The sequence below is a fragment of the Ambystoma mexicanum genome, chromosome 6p (assembly GCF_040938575.1).
Source record: "Ambystoma mexicanum isolate Mex_15411 chromosome 6p, UKY_AmexF1_1, whole genome shotgun sequence".
Taxonomy (NCBI): domain Eukaryota; kingdom Metazoa; phylum Chordata; class Amphibia; order Caudata; family Ambystomatidae; genus Ambystoma; species Ambystoma mexicanum.
In genome coordinates this window covers 962,151,974-962,170,533 of record NC_090935.1, presented here as the reverse complement: position 1 = coordinate 962,170,533, position 18,560 = coordinate 962,151,974, and the positions used below count along the sequence as shown (strand labels likewise).

Here is an 18,560-nt window from a genome sequence, read left to right as displayed (position 1 = left end):
TAATGTAATGTGGGCAAAGACTGCCCGGAATTGAATCAGACCCCTCTCCTACCTGACATCCAAGTTATTAAATTAAATCCCTCCTTCCGAATAGCTTAACATTAAAGATGGGGCAGCAGGCAAACTTAGTGCAGATGACAATCAAACCATCAGCAAACAGATTAGGCCAAAAGAACACGTTACTTTCTTACCTGGTAACGTTCTTTCGATGGGATGGTCCGACGACGTATTCCATATCTATGACATGTAATCACCACAGCTGTGCTGCTTCGGAAACTTTTTTCGGCGTCTTCGTCCTGCGTCGATGACGTCGATGCGCCGTCGTCGAGGACCTCCTCCGACGTCCGACATCATCCGATGTGATAAGTAGGACGCACGACGCCCGTAGCCTCAGTTGTAGTTTTTTCCCCCAAAACGTGTGACATTAGTCAACTGCCAGTCAGACACAAAGCCTTGCGGAACGTAAGCTTCAATCGCAAAAGAAATTCTGCAGCTGGGAAGGCCGGGAGGGAGCGATATGGAATACGTCGTCGGACCATCCCATCGAAAGAACGTTACCAGATAAGAAAGTAACTTGTTCTTCGAGGGGATTGGGTCCTCCGACGTATTCCATATCTATGACAGACTCCCAAAGCAGTACCAGAGCAAGGAGGAGGGAAAGAATTTAGAATCAAAATTTAGAATTGCCAATCAAATAGCAAAGCAAAGGACCGCCTTGCCAAAGGCCAGATCCTGTCCTCGGATGGAATCGAGGGAATAGTGACGTACAAATGTATGTCCTGAAGCCCAGGTGGCTGCATCACAGATGTTGCGAATAGGAACACCCCTCTGCAGGGCAGTAGATGCAGCCATACCTCTGGTAGAATGGGCCCGCAAGTCAGCCGGTGGGTCCTTACCCGCCAAGCGGTAACACTCCGAGATGGCCAAAATAATCCAGCGAGACAAAGTCTGTTTCGTCACAGCTTGCCCCAAACGCTTTCCAGCGTAACCAATAAAGAGTTGATCGTCCACTCTGACCCGGGACATGCGTGAAACATAAAAGCTTAAAGCTCTCCTAGGATCAAGCCTATGGAGCCTCTCGTTTTCCTTAACAGGATGCGGAGGAGGATCGAATGCCGGAAGAACAATCTTCTGGGCCAAATGAAATTCCGTCACTACCTTCGAGAGAAAAGAAGGACGAACTCTAAGGACAACCCTGTCCTTGTGAAATACAGTGAAGGGTGGCTTAACTGAAAGTGCCTGTAACTCACTCTGCGAGCGGAAGTAACCGCAACTAAAAACACAGTTTTCAGAGTTAACAGCCTCAAAGGGCAAGAATGTAAAGGCTCAAACGGAGCACCCATAAGAAACTTAAAAACAAGGTTTAAATCCCAACCGGGCACCAGGAAAGGTGACGGAGGGAACACATTAGTGAGCCCTTTCAGAAACTGTGAAATTAAAGGAATTTTAAAGTAAGAACACTCTTCAGACGAGCGCTTAAAGATGGACAGCGCCGCCAGGTAACCTTTAATGGTACCCACTTGCAAGCCCTGGGCCAAAGAAAGTAAAAAGGACAGAACCATGGGGATGTCGCATGCAAAAGGATCCACATTCTGAACTCTGCACCAGTCGCAGAACTTACGCCAACGGCAACGGTACAGAGACTTTGTTGCTGGCCTTCGGGCCGAAAGCAACACCTCCATCACGTCTTCAGGGAGGTCCCAATCCATATACCTCAACCTTTCAGAAGCCAAGCGTGAAGGTTGAGGGATCTGACCTCTGGATGGAGAACCTGACCCCCCCTCCTGTGAGAGCAGATCGTCTCGGTAGGGAAGACGACGTGGAGGGCAGGTGGACAAGTTGAGAAGGTCCGGGTACCACGTCCTCCGAGCCCACGCCGGAGCAATGAGGATCATCCGGGAACCGAACTTCCGTAACCTCCGCAGCACTTGCAGGATGACGGGGACTGGAGGAAACCACTCCACCACAAACGCGTCTCCTAAGGCTCCTTTTGGAGGAAATTCCCATGAGCAAAACCTTTCGCACTTCCGGTTGACACTGGAGGCGAAGAGATCCACTTGAGGGGTCCCCCAAAGGGTGAAGATCTCCAGGAGAATCTCCTGTGCCAACTCCCACTCGTGAGAGATCGTGCTCTGCCTGCTCAGAGCGTCCGCCGTCACGTTTTCGTCTCCGGCCAGATGAACTGCCGAGATCGAAACTTCCTGCTGGATGGCCCAGAACTCGAGCTGCATCGCCTCCCTGCACAGAGGAAGTGACCCTGCACCCCCCCTTTTTGTTGAGGTAGTGCATGGCCACTGTGTTGTCGGTCAGGATCAGGACACTCTTTCCTCGCACAGTCGGCAGAAAAGCCTTCAGGGCTAGCCTGACGGCCCTCAGCTCCAACAGATTGATATGGAGTCTGGACTCCGACGGAGACCAACGACCGCTGACTGTTAGCCCATTGGCATGTGCTCCCCATCCCGTGAGGGATGCATCCGTCACGATCGTCACCTCCGGCCAGGGAAGCCAAAATGGAGCCCCCTTCATCAAGTTGCCTTCGACGGCCCACCACAGAAGGTCCCGGGCGACCGAGGGCGGCACCTGAACCGGGTCCGACAACCTGCCGGAGGACTGCGACCATTGCATCTTGAGTGCCCACTGCAAAGATCTCATCCGCAGGCGAGCCTCTGGCACCAGAAGAATGCAGGATGCCATGAGGCCGAGCAGCCTCAAGAACTCGAACGCTGGGAGCGTCTGGGCATGCTGAAACTTGTGCACTATCTGCTGAATGCGAAGAGCCCTCACCTGGGGAGGAACACACTGCCCCAGGGAAGTGTTGAGCACTGCTCCGATGTACTGGAGCCGCTGTGTTGGCGTCAAATGGGACTTCTTTAAATTGAGGGAGAAGCCCAGCCTGTGAAGGGAGTGGCAGGTGACGGACAGATGATCCAGGACTTGCTCGGGAGAGCTGCCCCTGATCAACCAATCGTCCAGGTAGGGGTAGACGTGAATCCCCCCTTGCCTGAGATGCGCTGCCACCACCACCATGAGCTTGGTGAAAACCCTCGGGGCGGAGGTCAATCCGAACGGCAGGACCTGAAACAAAGTGCGAGTCGCCAACCGCGAACCTCAGGTACTTCTTGTGCTTGGGATGGATCGGCACATGTAAGTAAGCATCCTTGAGGTCGAGAGACACCAACCAGTCCTGAAGCTGAAGGGCCTGGAGGACTTGAGAGAGAGTAACCATCTTGAACTTGTCCTCCCTTAGGAGTTTGTTCAAACCGTGCAAGTCCATAATGGGTCTCAATCCCCCGTCTTTCTTCGAAATCAAAAAATAAGGGAAATACCATCCCTTGTTCCTCTCCGCTACAGGCACCAGTTCTATGGCGCCTTTCTCCAGCAGGGCTTGAATTTCCTGCGCAAGGAGCGGATCCGGACTCTGCAAAGGGGTTCCCCGGTGGATTGTCGCGAGGCCTGTGCCGAAAGGGAAGACAGTAGCCGTGGGTTATGATCTCCAGAACCCACACATCTGAAGTAATGGCACGCCACTCTACAAGATGCTGCGCCAGCCTTCCCCCAACCGGCGAACCATGGGGCATGGCCTCATGATTGAGTGGTAGCGGCTGCGGCGTTACCTGAGGGCAAAGAGGCAACTGCCCGAGCGGCCTTGGCACCACGGGTACCCTGTCGTCCACCTCTGGTATCCCTGCGTTGGCCTCTTTGACTGCCAGCTCCTCTCGCTTTACTGAAGGACGAGTAATAGCAAAAGGAACCACCCCTCCATTGCTGTCCCCTAGTATGAAAAGGCGGAGGTTGGCGAACTGCAGCGCCCAACGACTTCGCTGCAGCTTTTGAGGTCTGCAACCTCTCAAGGCTCTCGGCTGCCAAAAAGGTGTTCACCTTCAAAGGGCATGTTGAGGAGCCGGGACTGCACATCAGGAGCAAACCCCGACTTCCGCAACCACGCAAACCTGCGTATCACGGTGCTCGCCACCCTGGACCTGCTGACGCATTCAGCCAAGTCCAAACCCGACTGAACGGACTCACACATGGCATCCTTACCATCCTGGACCATAGCAAGGAAACAATCCTGTTCGTCCCCTTCGGGAATATCTTCAGCCGCTAATGCAACACAGTTCCACAGAGTGTGTGTGAAACGAGACAAGGCACAAATGGAGTTGGCCGCCTGAAGCGCCATACCACCAGAAGAAAACACTTTCTTCGCCCAGCCATCAAAACGTTTGTCGTCCCTATCAGGAGGGATGGTAGGGGGCCGTGGCCGCCTGCACCACCAAACTCTCCGGAGTGGGGTGCCTGGTCAAGTAGCAGGGGTCGCTACTGGCTGGACGGTATTTCCGCGACAAGGACCTGCCCACTGCCGGGAGACTCTCCGGAGCAGTCCAAGCCGCCGCCACCCTTCTCTGTAAAGCCATATGGAACGGCAGTACCGGGTCAGTTGGGGGACCAACATCAAGGATGTCCGTGAGATCATCCTGCACAAACTCCCCTGGGGGAGCAGACCATCCCAAGTACTCAGAAACCCTAGCCATAAGGCGTCGGTACGAGGAATCCGCATGAGAGCCAGGCTCAGGCCTACAAAACTCGACCTCCGGAGAGGTGTCCAGTCCACTGGCATCATGCAGTGACTGCCTCAAATCGTCAAACTGACTATGGCCCGAGACAATTTCATCTGGAACCTGACTAGGAACCAGGCCATCAGAATCCTCATCCGCCTCTGAAATATAGTCCAGGTGGCGAAAAGAAGGCACCCGAGAGTGCTTGCTCTTAACCAGAGCCTTCCTAGGGGGTTCCCCCGTGCCACGGGGTACCTCCGACACGAAAGGCGTCGAGCGAATCGGCGCCGAGAGAACAGGCATCGGCGCCGAGAGGACAGGCATCGGCGCCGAGAGGAGAAGCGTCGACGAAATCAGCGTCGACGTCAGATGCAGCGCCGCCAGCATCGGCGGCGTCGACAAAGTCCTCGAAGCCGGAGCTCCGAGCGTGTCCTTCGACGACCTAAGCGTCGTCGGCTTCGACGACTTCCTTGGAGCCGGAGCCTCGAGAAAGCCTGTCGACACCCTCGCGCCTCAGACGTCGATGTCTTCCTCAAAGACATCACAGGTGCACACGGTCTCGAACGCGTCGAGGACTGGGACCTGGAACGGGTACGTCGAGAACGAGTCCCCTTGTCCGAACGGGACCTCTCCCGTGACTCGTGCCGACCACTCTTGTGAGCGGTGTCTCTCGACCTCTCACGACCAACCCCACTCGGGGGCGCGGACGGCTTAGTACCCTGCGACTCGAGAATCGCCAGCATTTTCTTCCCGAAGGAAGCCCATTCCTCTGGCGTCGCACGGCTGGTGGGGTAAGCGACGTGCCGGGCAGAGTCCTCCGAAGAGGACCTGGAAGACGACCGGTGTCGGTGCTTCCGAGAATGCCTCAAAGAGGCTGAGGAGTGGCGAGACCGACTCCTAGAAGGAGACCCACGAGACTTCTGACGATGACGCGGAGAGTCTCCTCTCGAATCATCCGTCGAAAGCCCCGCAGACTTCGACTTCCGGGGCTTGGACACCCGACCTACCGACAACTTCTTCTTACGTTCACGTAAGGCTTTGGACGTGAGCGACTGGCAGTCGATACAGTCATCCGTGTCGTGGGCCTCCCCGAGGCACCAGAGGCAGGCGTCGTGCGAGTCCGTCACAGACATCTTGGACCCACACTCCCCGCACTTCTTGAAACCCGGACGCGGGGTCGAAGACGAAGTAGAAGACATCTTCACACGAAGGATTTTCACAAAAACAAACAGGTTCGAAGAACAGAACTCCAAAGAGTCGAGGCGTTAACCGAGATTCACGAAGCAACATGTTCGCGGAAAAAACGGAACTGAGGCTACGGGCGTTGTGCGTCCTACTTATCACATCGGATAACGTCGGACGTCGGAGGAGGTCCTCGACGGCGCATCGACATCATCGACGCAGGACACAGACGCCGAAAAAAGTTTCCGAAGCAGCACAGCTGTGGTGATTACATGTCATAGATATGGAATACGTCGGAGGACCCAATCCCCTCGAAACCAAGAGTACAATGTTTAGGTAATCATGTCACTTTACAACTATTTTTAGCCAAACAGAAAGGCTGACGTTTTCCCCCAGGGCCATGGCACTGCTTAAAGCTGTGCCTATGGCTATTTCACAAGGTAATTAGGCTTTGGGAGAAACATTGCCATTTGGCATGGTGAAAATGTTGGAAGCACATAAGTAGAACTATGCAAACTCCTATAGTGATAATGTGATAGGAAAGTTACAAGCACAATAGCATTTAGTACTCTACAAATGTCCAGTTTCTTGGCATGCAACCTTTGGGCATAATAAAATGACACTGTGCCTTTGTAAAAATTACATTTAGAAAATGCCCCACCAACAAATAAGATACTTCTGCAATAAAGTAAACTGTACATCATAACAGATTTGCATCTTTATTGTAATGTTTCACCTAAAGTAACAATGAACCACTAACAGAAAACATTTAAAGTTACAATATGTGATGTCACACCCAAAATACAATAACATTTTGATAATCGAAATGTCACAGATCCATTGTTATACATCAATACATACCTCCTTTTTTGTTAGTTAGTTGCTGGTCTTTAAAATGCCTAAAGAAAACATTTAATGAAACATTAAGAAAAATTAAAACTAGAATAGATGTTATTTCACATAATAATGCAAGCACGGCACAGCTTATTCACACATTACCAGCAAGCATTCAAATGTTATGCTGTATATACATCATGTATTACAGCTTCCAAAGAAATTGGTCACATTCCTCTTGAAAAATTATTAACATGACATCTATATATTAAAAATCTAGATATTACCATTTTAAGAAAAAATTGAGAGACACAGAATGCCTCAAATTTAAAGCGAAGAAGCCTGGAATAATGCATTACTTCCTTCATGATTTATGCGTCTCACCAGCTAACACGAAAAGTGTGCACCTGCTCCCCTGACGGACAGTACCCGACAAATGACAGTTTCCCACCCACCAGAAACATTCCTTTGAACAGGCCAGGGTCAGGGTTTTAACTAACTTTAATTTTGACAACAGGAAATGCGAAGTTCAAAATGGATCTCTCTGCATTCATGAAAAATGGTACCTTTCCACATTGCAGCTTTGTACTGTACAGAACTCTAATAATGAAGACATGTGGAGCTTGCAAAATGTAAAGCAGCATTATATCTAATCACTAACAACATTACCTCTACAAATAGCAGAGACCTTAGTGAAAGAAAGCAAAGGCACTAGTTAAACTATCTGGAAAACATTGCAATGTATTCACCTTTATTATAAATAAAAATGATGGTATATATTTCCAAATGAGGCATCACTGTGCACCAACCTGTAATTCCATAATATGTTACTTGCATAAATCCATGTGGATGTATATAGTGATGACACTGATTTGTACATAAAAAAGGGAATACACTACTGTATAAATGTCTAGGAAATCCTGGGTTTTCCAACATGGATTTGGCAATGCTCGTTTTGTTAGCTCTCCAGTGAAATCACTGACAAGCCCATTCATTCTGTTTTAGACCTGTATACACGATGGAATGGGTGAAGGCTTAAGTGTTGCATGAGATTTGCAGTGGCCATTTGGAGTAAATAGATGTGCCTTTATCAGGAAAACAATTGTAGAACAAAGCAATCATCGGAAAAAAATAAATCCCGACTAAATGGGACACATTCCACCCACAATCAAGAGGATATTCTAATAAATCCATATTTAAATTCCAGCAAGCCTGAATTCATGGTGTTTACAACGATAAAGATCTGAACTGACTACATGCTCAGAACTTTGTACTCTTAATTTCCAGACTCAATGGGCCTCATTACGGGTTTGGCGGTAACCCTACCGGTGCCAATGGTAGGTTGCCGGCAAACCCATACATTTTTACTGGCGCCTGACTTCCCGGTGTCACCGGCTCATTACGAGTCTGGCTGCCGGGAAGTCAGTCTCCAGTAAATTTGATAATCCCCATTCCCATAGAGTCCCTATGGATTCTATGGGAGTGGGGACCCGGAAGCACTGGCACTGTTGCGAATGGTGCTGTTGCTTCAGCAACGGGCTTGCCTACCGTGAACGCTGCGCCCAGCAAGGTCAGACCTGTTTGGCACAGCGGCTCCGGCAGGCAAACCCGTAGTTTGCTGGTCCGGGAAAAATGGTGCCAGTGAGTTTACCGGCACCCTTCTTTCCGGACCGGCAAACATGTCATGAGGCCCAATGAGTCATAATGCACTCAAGAGTGTCACCTTTTGACATCAGTTAAGGCAACAAAGCCAACCAGATGCCCGGTAATGGAAAACAGACAATGGGGCCTCTAGAGTGTTTTTGCGACTCGTGATACTAGCACAAGGGTTTTACAATTCTAACAAACATAGGTAAGGATGGAACCATGGCTCAGAAATACAATGGGCCACTGAAATTAACATTATTCATGCATTTATAAACATTTATGATACAAAACCACAACCATATGACACCAAATCAAAATGATAAGTTACTCACTGTAGTGACTAACGTACTTAGTCCCCTTTCCTCCATACTGCACGGGCATCCCTTCCAAGGGACGGGAGAGGGAACCTTTTTCACCAGAAAAAACCTGCTTCCCCTTTAAATTTAGAGGCGTGCTGTCCAGGGAGTATGCGCTGCGCTGACTCTGCCCTCCGGCGCAACACCTCAGTACTCATTGACGCGTCGACAATAGATTTAACATTGCCTAATGACAGTAGTATTATTTTTAGGGGGGGAGGTTGGTGGGACGCATTGAGGAAAGGGGATGGTGAGTAACTCATAATTACTCTCATGTCCCATCCCCTTTCCTCCATACTGCATGGGTGATTACAATTGAATGTAGCCCCAGGGTGGAAAGGAGATCCTCCTTAAACAAATAGGTACCTGAGAACCGCCTGTCCGAAAGCCGCATCAGATCTAGAGCCGGCATCCAAACAGTAATGCTTGCAGAAAGCTAAGGGAGTGGCCCAAGTGGCCGCCCTGCTTATGACTTTCCAAGGGACATGGCGCTGGAATGCGATGGCCGTTGCCTTGGCCCTGACCACGTGGGCATGCATGATGGCCGGAAGCGCCTTGTGCTAGCGCTCGTATGATTCCTTGATGGCTGGGACCATCCAGCGGGATATGGAGGCCTTGGAGGTCTGATAGCCTGCTCTTTCGCCTCTGAAAGTGACAAACAGGTCTTCCGATTTGCGGAAGCCCTTGGTCCTGTGCAAGTAGGATTTCAGGACACGCCTGACATCCAGGCAATGCAGCACTCTGAGCTTCGTCCTTCGGACCGGCAAAGAACGTAGGAAGGACTATTTCCTCATTCAAGTGGAAAGCAGACGGCACCTTGGGCAGAAATGCTGGGTGTGTCCGCAGGACTACTTTGTCCCTGTGAACGGTAGTATATCGTTACGAGGCGACCAGCGCCTGGATTTCGCCGACTCTTCAAGCCGAAGTGAGGCAGACTAGTATGGACGTCTTGATGGTGATTAGCCTGATGTCCACGGACGCCATTGGCTCAAACGGTTTGTGCGCCAGGGCGCCCAAGACAATATTGAGGTCGCAAATGGGGTGCGTCCTCTTGACAGGTGGGTAGAGCAAACCCCGTCAAATGTTTGACGATAGGATTGGAGGTGGAGAAGGTCTCCTCCTCCGAGTTCCTGTACGATCTGATGGCTGCAAGGTATGTATGGCATGTGTCCACCTGCACACCAGAGTCAGCAAGGTGCGCCGAGAAGGAGAGCACATTGTCCAAGGGACATGCCAGGGGGTCGATTTCCTTGGTCTGCCCAGTGGCAGAATCTGGTCCATTTACTTTTATACTGGACCCTGGTAGCCTTGCTCCTTGTACGATTTCCAGATTAGCCTGGGAGAGGCTGAGGTGCCGCAGCGTTACCTGCTCAGGTACCACGCTGTAAGGGCTAGTTTCTGTGGTGCGGGGTGGATGATCCTGCCCCCCCCCTGCTGCGCCAGAAGATGTGCTGTGCCCGTCGGGAGGTGAATCAGAGGCACCTCAGAGGCTGAGCAACTCCGAAAACCATGGCCTGGCCGGCCACCATGGAGCTATCAGAATGATGCTGAGTTGGCGAGACTCCTTGATCTTGCAAATCACTGTGAATTAGCGGTGTGGGCAGAAAGGCGCAAGCCCTCATGCCGTTCCACTGAACACAAAATGCGTCACCCAGGGAGCCGGGGCCCTGTCCCTGCAAGGAGGCGAACTGAGGGCACTTCTTGTACCAGATGGCAAAGAGATCCACCTGGGGCTGACCCCCACCTGTTGAAGATTTCCTGAATAACAAGGTTGTTTATAGCTGCCAATATTAAATTGTCCACTCCCAACCTGCTGAGCCTGTCCGCCTCCACGTTGGATTCCCCCGGGAGGTGTTCTGCGTGAGGTAGATGTTTTCCAGGGCCCACTCCCACATGCTGATCGCCAGTCTGCACAGAGGAGGGGGTCTGGTGCCTCCCTGCTTGTTGACGTAGTACATGCTGGTCGAGTTTTATGTCTGGATGAGGACAACCTTGACCCTGAGAATGCGGTAGGAATGCTCTGAGAGCTAGCCAGGTGGCGTTCAGCTCTAACCAATTGATGTGGTATTCCTGCTCCTATCGGGTCCAGGTGCTGTGGACCGAGAGATCATCCAGGGTGGCTCCCCAGCCCTCGAGCGAGTGTGGTGATGGTGGCCAGCTGGGTGGGTGGCCGAAAGGGCTTGCCCGTCTGTAGGTTGCAGTCCCTGGACCACCATATTAGGTCCGTTTGAGGGATGGCGGAACATTGATCATCTCTGATTTGAGAGCCCCGCTCTTGGTTCCATGAGGCCGTGAAGTGCAGCTGAATCCTCCTCATCCTCAATCTCGTGTAGAGGACGGCTAATAGGACCACTGCCAAGAGACCAAGGAGATGCTGGTACCACCATACCGAGGTCACCTTTTTGCTGAGGAAGTGGGTGGTGGCCCGCTTGATGGCTGAGATATTGTCCTCCGACGGAAATACCTTCTCGGAGCACGTGTCCCAAATGAGGCCCAAGAATGTCAGTCTGCACGGGCTGCAGCTGCGACTTCTTGAGATTGAGCGAGAAGCCCAGATCGTGCAGTGTGTTACCAAGAGCACGGGAAGAGTGGTGAACCGCTTCCAGAGATGTAGCCCTGACGAGCCAGTCGTCGAGGTATGGGTAGATGTGGAGGCACTGAGCCCTGAGGAGGGCAGCCACCGTATTCATGAGCCTGGTAAAGACCCTGGGGGACGAATTGAGGCCAAAGGGAAGGACCTTGTATTGAAAATGGTAGCCCATGATCCCGAACCATAGGAAAGAACGATGGGGCTGCCAGATCGGGACGTGTAGGTATACATCCTTCAGATCGAGGGAGAACATCCAGTCTCCTTTGCACAATGTCTCTGCTATAAAAGCTGGCGTACCGTCTTGAATTTCTGAAGGGGTAAGGAGAGGTTGAGGGTGGAAAGGTCCGGCACAACTCTCAGGCCCGCCTGGTAGTTCTTCTGAATGGCAAAAATCCTGGAGTAAAAGCCCAAGCCTTGCTGAGAGCTCGCTCGTAGAGAGCCAGGCAGTGGAGTATCTCTGCCAGAAGAGTTGCTGTCCCAACCTGAGGGAGGGGAGGAGGGAGGAGAGGCTGGGATAGGTAGGCGGTACCCCATGGATACTACAGAGAGGATCCAGGGGTCAACAAAATTCTGGCACCAGAAATGTGCATGGAGAGCAAGCCTGCCCTCCACTGGAGACACGTAAACCTGAAGGGGCGTGCCATGCCTTCTTTCCATCAGAGGCTGTCGCGGAGGAGGTGGACTGGAAAAAGCCCTTACCCCACCCCCTTTTTTGTTGCTTGCGCCGGTTCTGAGAGAGCGAGCCGTCCGGCTGCCTGGATCTACGTTCCTGGAAGCCGCTGAACTCTCCATACATAAGCCCCCTGTCGGAGCGCTGCTGTGACTGGGTGTACGACTTGGGCATGGTCTTTGTCAAGATGGATAAAGACTTGGCTGTTTGTGAGCTGTTTTTCTTCTTGTCCAGCTCTTCGTCCGTGGTGGAGCGGAAGAGGCCCCCCCCCTTGAACGGTAGACCTAATATGCGTTCCTGGACACCAGGGTTGAGTTTCGTGGCCCGGAGCCAGGCTGTCCTGTCATGTCATGTCATGTCTGTGGCGATACAGATGGCACGGCCAGAGGCGTCGATATGGGCCACGGTAGATTCCATGAGGTCATGCGCCACCACCTTGGCCACTGCTAACCCCCACCTTAAAACGTGATTGGCTCTGCGTAGGGCGTTCCGGGAGGAATTCTACAATTTCCCACCATAACCTCTGGTTAGCGGCAGCCAGCATGGCGTTGGCCTCACTAAGATGCAGGGACGTGTTGGAATAGAGTTTCTTGCCATTCGCCTCCAAGATCATCATCTCCTTGCCTAGTAGAGCCGCAGAGGAGGCGGCTGAAGACGACAGATGCTTGGAGTATAGTGATGCTGCAACGATCAACAAGGAATGTGGTTGATGATGGGCCAAGAGCAAGAGTGTATCCTTCTCCATCTGCCTGTACTTAGTGTCCAGGCGTGGATTGACCGGCTGGGCCGAGTGGGGATTAAGTCAACCCTTCTTGGCCAGGGAGACTACATCGGTTTGCAGTGGAATCCCCATTTTGGAAGAGGGGTGACGCGTGAGGACTTCAGTCAGAACCCCCTCTGCCGGCTGCTCGACCTCAGGCTGGGGTAGGCCCAGGTATTCCGCCAGCCCAGCAAGATGTTCGTGGAAGGCCCTGGCTGAGGATGGCGTGTCTGGATGGGTACTGACAGGGTAGATGGGAGCTGCTGTAGCCGCTGCATACCCTGCCCATATGGACGCAGTGGGAAGCTCCCCTGCGCATAAGAGGGATAGGCTCTAGGCCCCGTACCTGGTTGAGGCCAGTCCCACCTTGGCACTCATTCTTCGCCGTATTCCTGGGATGGCGTCGGACGGGTGCCTCTGTCTGGTGCGGCAGCCATCTTGTAGAATGCCTGCCACGTGTTGCTCGGCTCGCTGGGACCAGCCTCCTCCAAGAGTCTTGCGTGTGGATCACAAGGCCTGCCCTGCTCCTCGTGTCTAGGCCTGGTAGGTGTGACACCCTCAGCCCGGGGGTCAGTAGAGCGGCATTTAGGCGCCCTCTAGGATGTACTGCCGGTACTAGGGCTTAGCCCTTCTGCCATATTGCTGGTACAAGGGCAGAGCCCCTCGGATTACAATCTGGTAAGAGAACCTTCCGGTCCCTCAACATTAACACCGGGAGGATTCAAGGATCCCTCGGCCCGAAGGCCGGTAGGTGCAACAGCCTCGGTGCACGTGCTGGTATAAGAACCTGACCGGTCCCTCCCACGCAGGAGAGTCCTCGGGAAGGAGGAAATTTAAAGGGGAAGAAGGTTTTTTCTGGTGAAAAAGGTTCCGCCTAACGTCCCTTGGAAGGGACGCCCGTGCAATATGGAGGAAAGGGGAATGGATTTAAGAGTAAGGAAGAGTGCGTTACAACCATGTGATCATCCTCTATCAAATGAGCCGAAATGTGCACTCCCTATGTTTTTTAAATAATTGATAACATGATTAGTAACTTCATAAAAATGATAATACATACTTATGTCACATGACCCTATGTCCGTCTAGGCATCCCAGAAATCCACATTTCATCAATATGTCATACTGCTATGAGAAGATCTGGAGTACAATTGATTTTGTATTTAAATGGTTGGAAGCAGGAAGGCCCCCACCTACCTGGCTATTGAGCAAGCCAATAGGAAGATTGGACCAATCAAAAAGAAGTGTGATACCATCAAGACAAAGTGTGCGAATATCACCCATGATAAAAAGGAAAACACAAAGGGAATAGGATGCTCGAAAGCTGCCAAGAATGGGAAAACCTGGTCCAAATAGATGAGTGCTGGAGATGAGAGGGCCTCGTCCATAAGGGAGCCTGAGGCAATCCCGCTCCTTTGGAAAAGGTAGAAAGTTACCAGGAGAGAACAGCTGTTTGGAAGTTCTTTTGAAACCTCACGAGGGCCAATCTTGCCTCAGAGACTTAAATAGTTATTCAAAACTGAGTACAAAAACTATTCCCCAATCCACTTTGATAGGTTCCCTAGAACTATTGACCTGCTAAATACCTGGTCTGAGGGAACTGGAAGAGGTGGTTTCCACTAGGAGCAGCGCATCCCAAAAATAATAACTTGATATTAAACTGGGAAATTCACTTTGCCAAGATTTAATTACAATAAGAAGCAAAATAATGTTTTAGTGCTCTGTGCGCAGTTTAGAACTGGTAGCATATCTTTGCAGCCCTTTGCAAATTACATCCAATCAAATTGTACAAAGTGTTTACAGCTGTAGTCAACCACTTAGGCTGAGCTTGGAATGGCCACGTTTCATAGCCTAATGGAGAATTGCTTGATACCTTGCGACCTGCGAAACCTGTAGATACAAAAAGACATTGGGAGATGAAGGGAGTCTAACTGGGTCACTTACATTCCAGCGTAAATTGATGACAGGGTAAATTACAATCATTCCTCTCTCTTGACAATGTAAAGTGTCGGGTGGGGTCTTGCACTAGTGGGACTACATGTGCAAGTTGAAGTGGTAAGGGTATTTATCCCTGTATTAGAAAATCATAAAGCCATTCCTCCTCAACCAATTTTTTTGTGCATTCTAAATTGATACCACTACGTCCCTGATTCAAGCCTACAGAATTAGATGCAACACATTATAACCTGCATTCAAGTTGCATGAACATACTAGCAACTCTCAGCGCTATATTTACATCGGGAGGTGAACCGAGTTTCCTTAATAGTGTTATTTATGAAAACTTTATCTGTTAACAATACCAGTTATTGATACTGGAGAAAATAAAGTGTTCTCAAATACATGCTTGATTATAAGGAAATGAATGTATTTGTATTTTATTATTTATATAGAGATTTACACCAAAGCCCTTTACAGCATAACAACCAAACAAATTAAACATGTAACATAGAAGCAATAAAATATACATGATTCAAACCAGAAAAACAGCATGTGGAACAATTTGCATTTGGGAAGGAAGAGAAGAGGAGAGGTATGGGAAGGAGGAAAGGGAAAGGAAAGAGGGAGTAGAAGGGAGGGTGGAAGTCAAAGGGGGAGACAGGAAGAGATAAAGGAATAGGAAGATGGAGTGGGAAGGAGAAAGAAGAGGAGGAAGGGGAGAGAAGTCAGGGAGGGGGTGAATGAGTGTTTTTAAGGAGGAACGGGAGGAATAAGTGGAGATGGAGCGGATAGAGAAATGGATAGAGTTCCAGTGTAGGGGGGCAAGGGGTTGGAAGGAGCAGAAACGAGAGGAGGCACAAGGGGGGGGGGGAACAGTAAAATGTGATCAGCAGAGCGTAGAGAGCGAGAGGGGGCATAGAAAGAGAGAAGAGAGGAGAGGTAAGGAGGGGCAAGGTCATGAAGAGATTTAAAAACAACAAGAAAAGGAATGTGATGTATAAACCACTCAAATTAATTGAATACAATAGCCGGAAAGCAGTGTGTAAGGAAATCTAATACAATTGTGTTATTTAGCAATAGATGTTTAGAAATATGATGTAGTTGATTCAAGGAGTGCGTGTGTGTACGACACCTCCTAGAGAGATTGTTACAAAAAGGCCAACTGATTGTCTAAACAGGTTATCAATGGTCAATGTAAAAACCCGCGCAGGACAAGGCTGCGGTGTTGTGTGCAACAAGTCTGCAGGAGATGCTGGCCGTCTGATACATCGTACAATGTGCTATGTCCACACAGTGTACCCTTTAAAAACTGAGGATCGGGCCCACTGCGACGCAGGCGTTTGGCGACAAAGGGGTAATGGCGCAGAGTGTGAGTATGCTGCACAGTCGTCGACCAGCAGTGACCGAAAGGTAAGAAAGGTGCAGGCTGTGTGAGCAGCCACTCCTGCTTTCTACTGAACTGCCTGGCCTTGAGCATACTTCTATCAACTACCTGGCTTAACATGCTCCGTCTCTGTGCAACCTTAGGCTTCCCCCCCTCTTGCAGTTAGCTGACCTTTGTGTTTTGTGAGCCACTACTTTGTCCAGAGGCTGCTGGGCCACCTCAAGGCTAACTTCTGAATTCTATGTCTCGTTTCCCCCGTTTAGGTTCCACCTCACTGTTGGTCAACTGTTGTGCTCTCTGTTTCACCTTCTAGGTTCCTATTCCACTGTTGGTAACTCTGTTTCTGTGTCCACTAGGCTCTCTCTAGGTTCCTACTCCACTGTGGTTACTGTGTCTTTGTTGTTCCACTAGGCTCTCTCCCACTCCCTTGGATCACACTCCATGGTGGTTACTGTTGGTACTGTGTTGTTCACCTGCCTTACTGCTTCTTGCTGTGTTCCTGTATTGCTCTCCCCCGAAAGGTGCACAGAACCACCATAAATCACCAATGCAATTATAGAGCAATAACAATAAACAGACAGACACAATAACTCACAACGACGCACTTAGAAGATAATCAGCTCTTTACGGCTATTTATTCAAAGTTTACACGTACATAGAAATAACTCACAAGAATAATATGGACATAAATCACAGAATAAGTAAAGAAGTCAAAAAGAAATACATCACCGTGACGTAACAGAATTCCTCATCTCGTCCAGAAGCGGCTGGAAGACCGCGGGAACAGCCAGGCCGAGAGCACCTCAGCTCATAGGAAGGCCGGACGTAAGCGTCCTTCTCCGGCTGAAGTCTCACCTGACCCCCTCCGGGCTTCCGCATATATACACACTCCACAAAGGGGAGTTAATACTCGAACATTCTGCAAATTGCACTTGCGCAGTTGAGGAACAGCCGTCGGTTGCCAGCTGGGTCAATCAAGCGCTCCCCCCCCCCCCAAAGAAGCGCAGGGCCTCTCTTCTCTAAAAACATGCTCCACGGAGAACAGTAACAAACCATAACAACATTAGCTTTCCCAGCAGAAACGGCCTTGACCGCATACCAGGTTTGGAAAAGCATGTTTGTCTCAGCACTGTGAATCTAACACTTCAGCAAAATGTGTGCAGCGTTTCACTGCGGTATTAAGTAAATATCCAACATGGCTCTGAGCGCTCCCAGAATGCATTGCGCACCCGCGCCATTTTGGATCAAGCATAAATCAAGCATAACAATTCCACCCTTTGGATATTTATCTTCCATATCCCGGTGGCACAGGAACCGGTCTCTGAAACCTACGAAATGTTAATACTAAATTAGGAATACATTGAATGCAACAACAAGCAATTATAATAGACAGTATAATAAAAATGCAAGCAAAAATGTAACGTCGTGTACCCCCAATATCAGGTATCCATGAAAATAACCAATCCCACCAATTTCTATTACGAACTTGAGAAACGAGATCCCTCAAACCTCGAATATGACTTTCAATAGATCGTGAGTGGTCACTTAAATTGAAACACATACCTTCAAAGGCATTACACCCTAAATTATGTTTTAGCAATAGATAATCAACAGCAGCTCTATTCTGCAAAGTTGCTTTTTCAATAACTTGACTATCAAGGAGTAATTCTTCTAAAGCCTGCGAAGTATGATTAAGGCTTTTGACTACTAAACATGCTAATTTCATCAAAGATTTGTAACCTCCAGCAGCTAAACCCCAAACTCCCACTAATGAAAGGGTTAATGCTAGAACCTCAGCTTCTGATAACAGATGTACATGTGAATCACAGTCAGGAGATAGCCCTACAAATTCAAAAGTTGACCTTTTACCTCAAGTTATCGCTGGGTGTAAAGGAAACATCAGTCCTAATCGCGTTAAAGCACATGGACCTCCAGAAATGTTAGCTGGAATATAAGTATATGTAATGTTACCACACGAAAAGAGCCATCCTGTTGGAAGTTTCACATGATTCAAATGACTAGCAGTTATCACTGTATGATTGCAGGACATAGTGTTATTTACACTGGTGCATTTCCGTGACATTCGCGAACATAGTCGCCTCTCGAACTGTCATGATCTCTGCTTCCAAAAGATCAGGACTTGCCCGACTCCCTTGGAAGCAGACCCATAACCCTGGTTCCGAGTGCCAGCCAGTCCCAATTGGGACCTTTTGGACCCAGTCCTGGCGCCAGTGGCACCAGGCTCATAAAGATGCCCAGTCCCAGCGCTGGAAGCGCCGGGCTCATAATGCTTGGGTGGACTTACCTGCAGCAGACCATGCTGCTTACTTACCTGCCAGTTGAACCCCTGATCCTCTTCTGTTTGGGACTACTTTTCCTGTTGGGTGGGGCAGGAGCCACTCCCTAGGTTCAGAACACTGGAACTCTTCTGGAAAGCAGGAACTCTTTTCTTACCTAGGCGTGGCTGTGGAAGGAGACACCTAAGCACTACAGGAGGCTATTTAAACCACACCCGATGGATGAATCTTGCTTTGCGTTATTCTGCATTCTCTGCAGCAGAACGCTCATCGTGTCTTCTGCTTCTGATCCTGGGCCTAAGGGAACACAGGCTTACCATCCTGGAATCCAGTCTTCAGCAGCACCTGTAAA

The 18,560-nt window shown here is 49.9% G+C and overlaps 1 protein-coding gene across 1 annotated transcript in view; it reads right to left on the bottom strand.

Moving 5' to 3' along the window:
* SRFBP1 (serum response factor binding protein 1) overlaps positions 1–18,560 on the bottom strand; it is a 719,075-nt gene that overhangs the window by 58,507 nt on the left and 642,008 nt on the right. Inside the window, exon 7 of the mRNA XM_069625566.1 lies at positions 6,597–6,634. Coding sequence (XP_069481667.1) covers positions 6,597–6,634 — 38 coding nt within the window. The remainder of the gene's footprint in view (positions 1–6,596; positions 6,635–18,560) is intronic.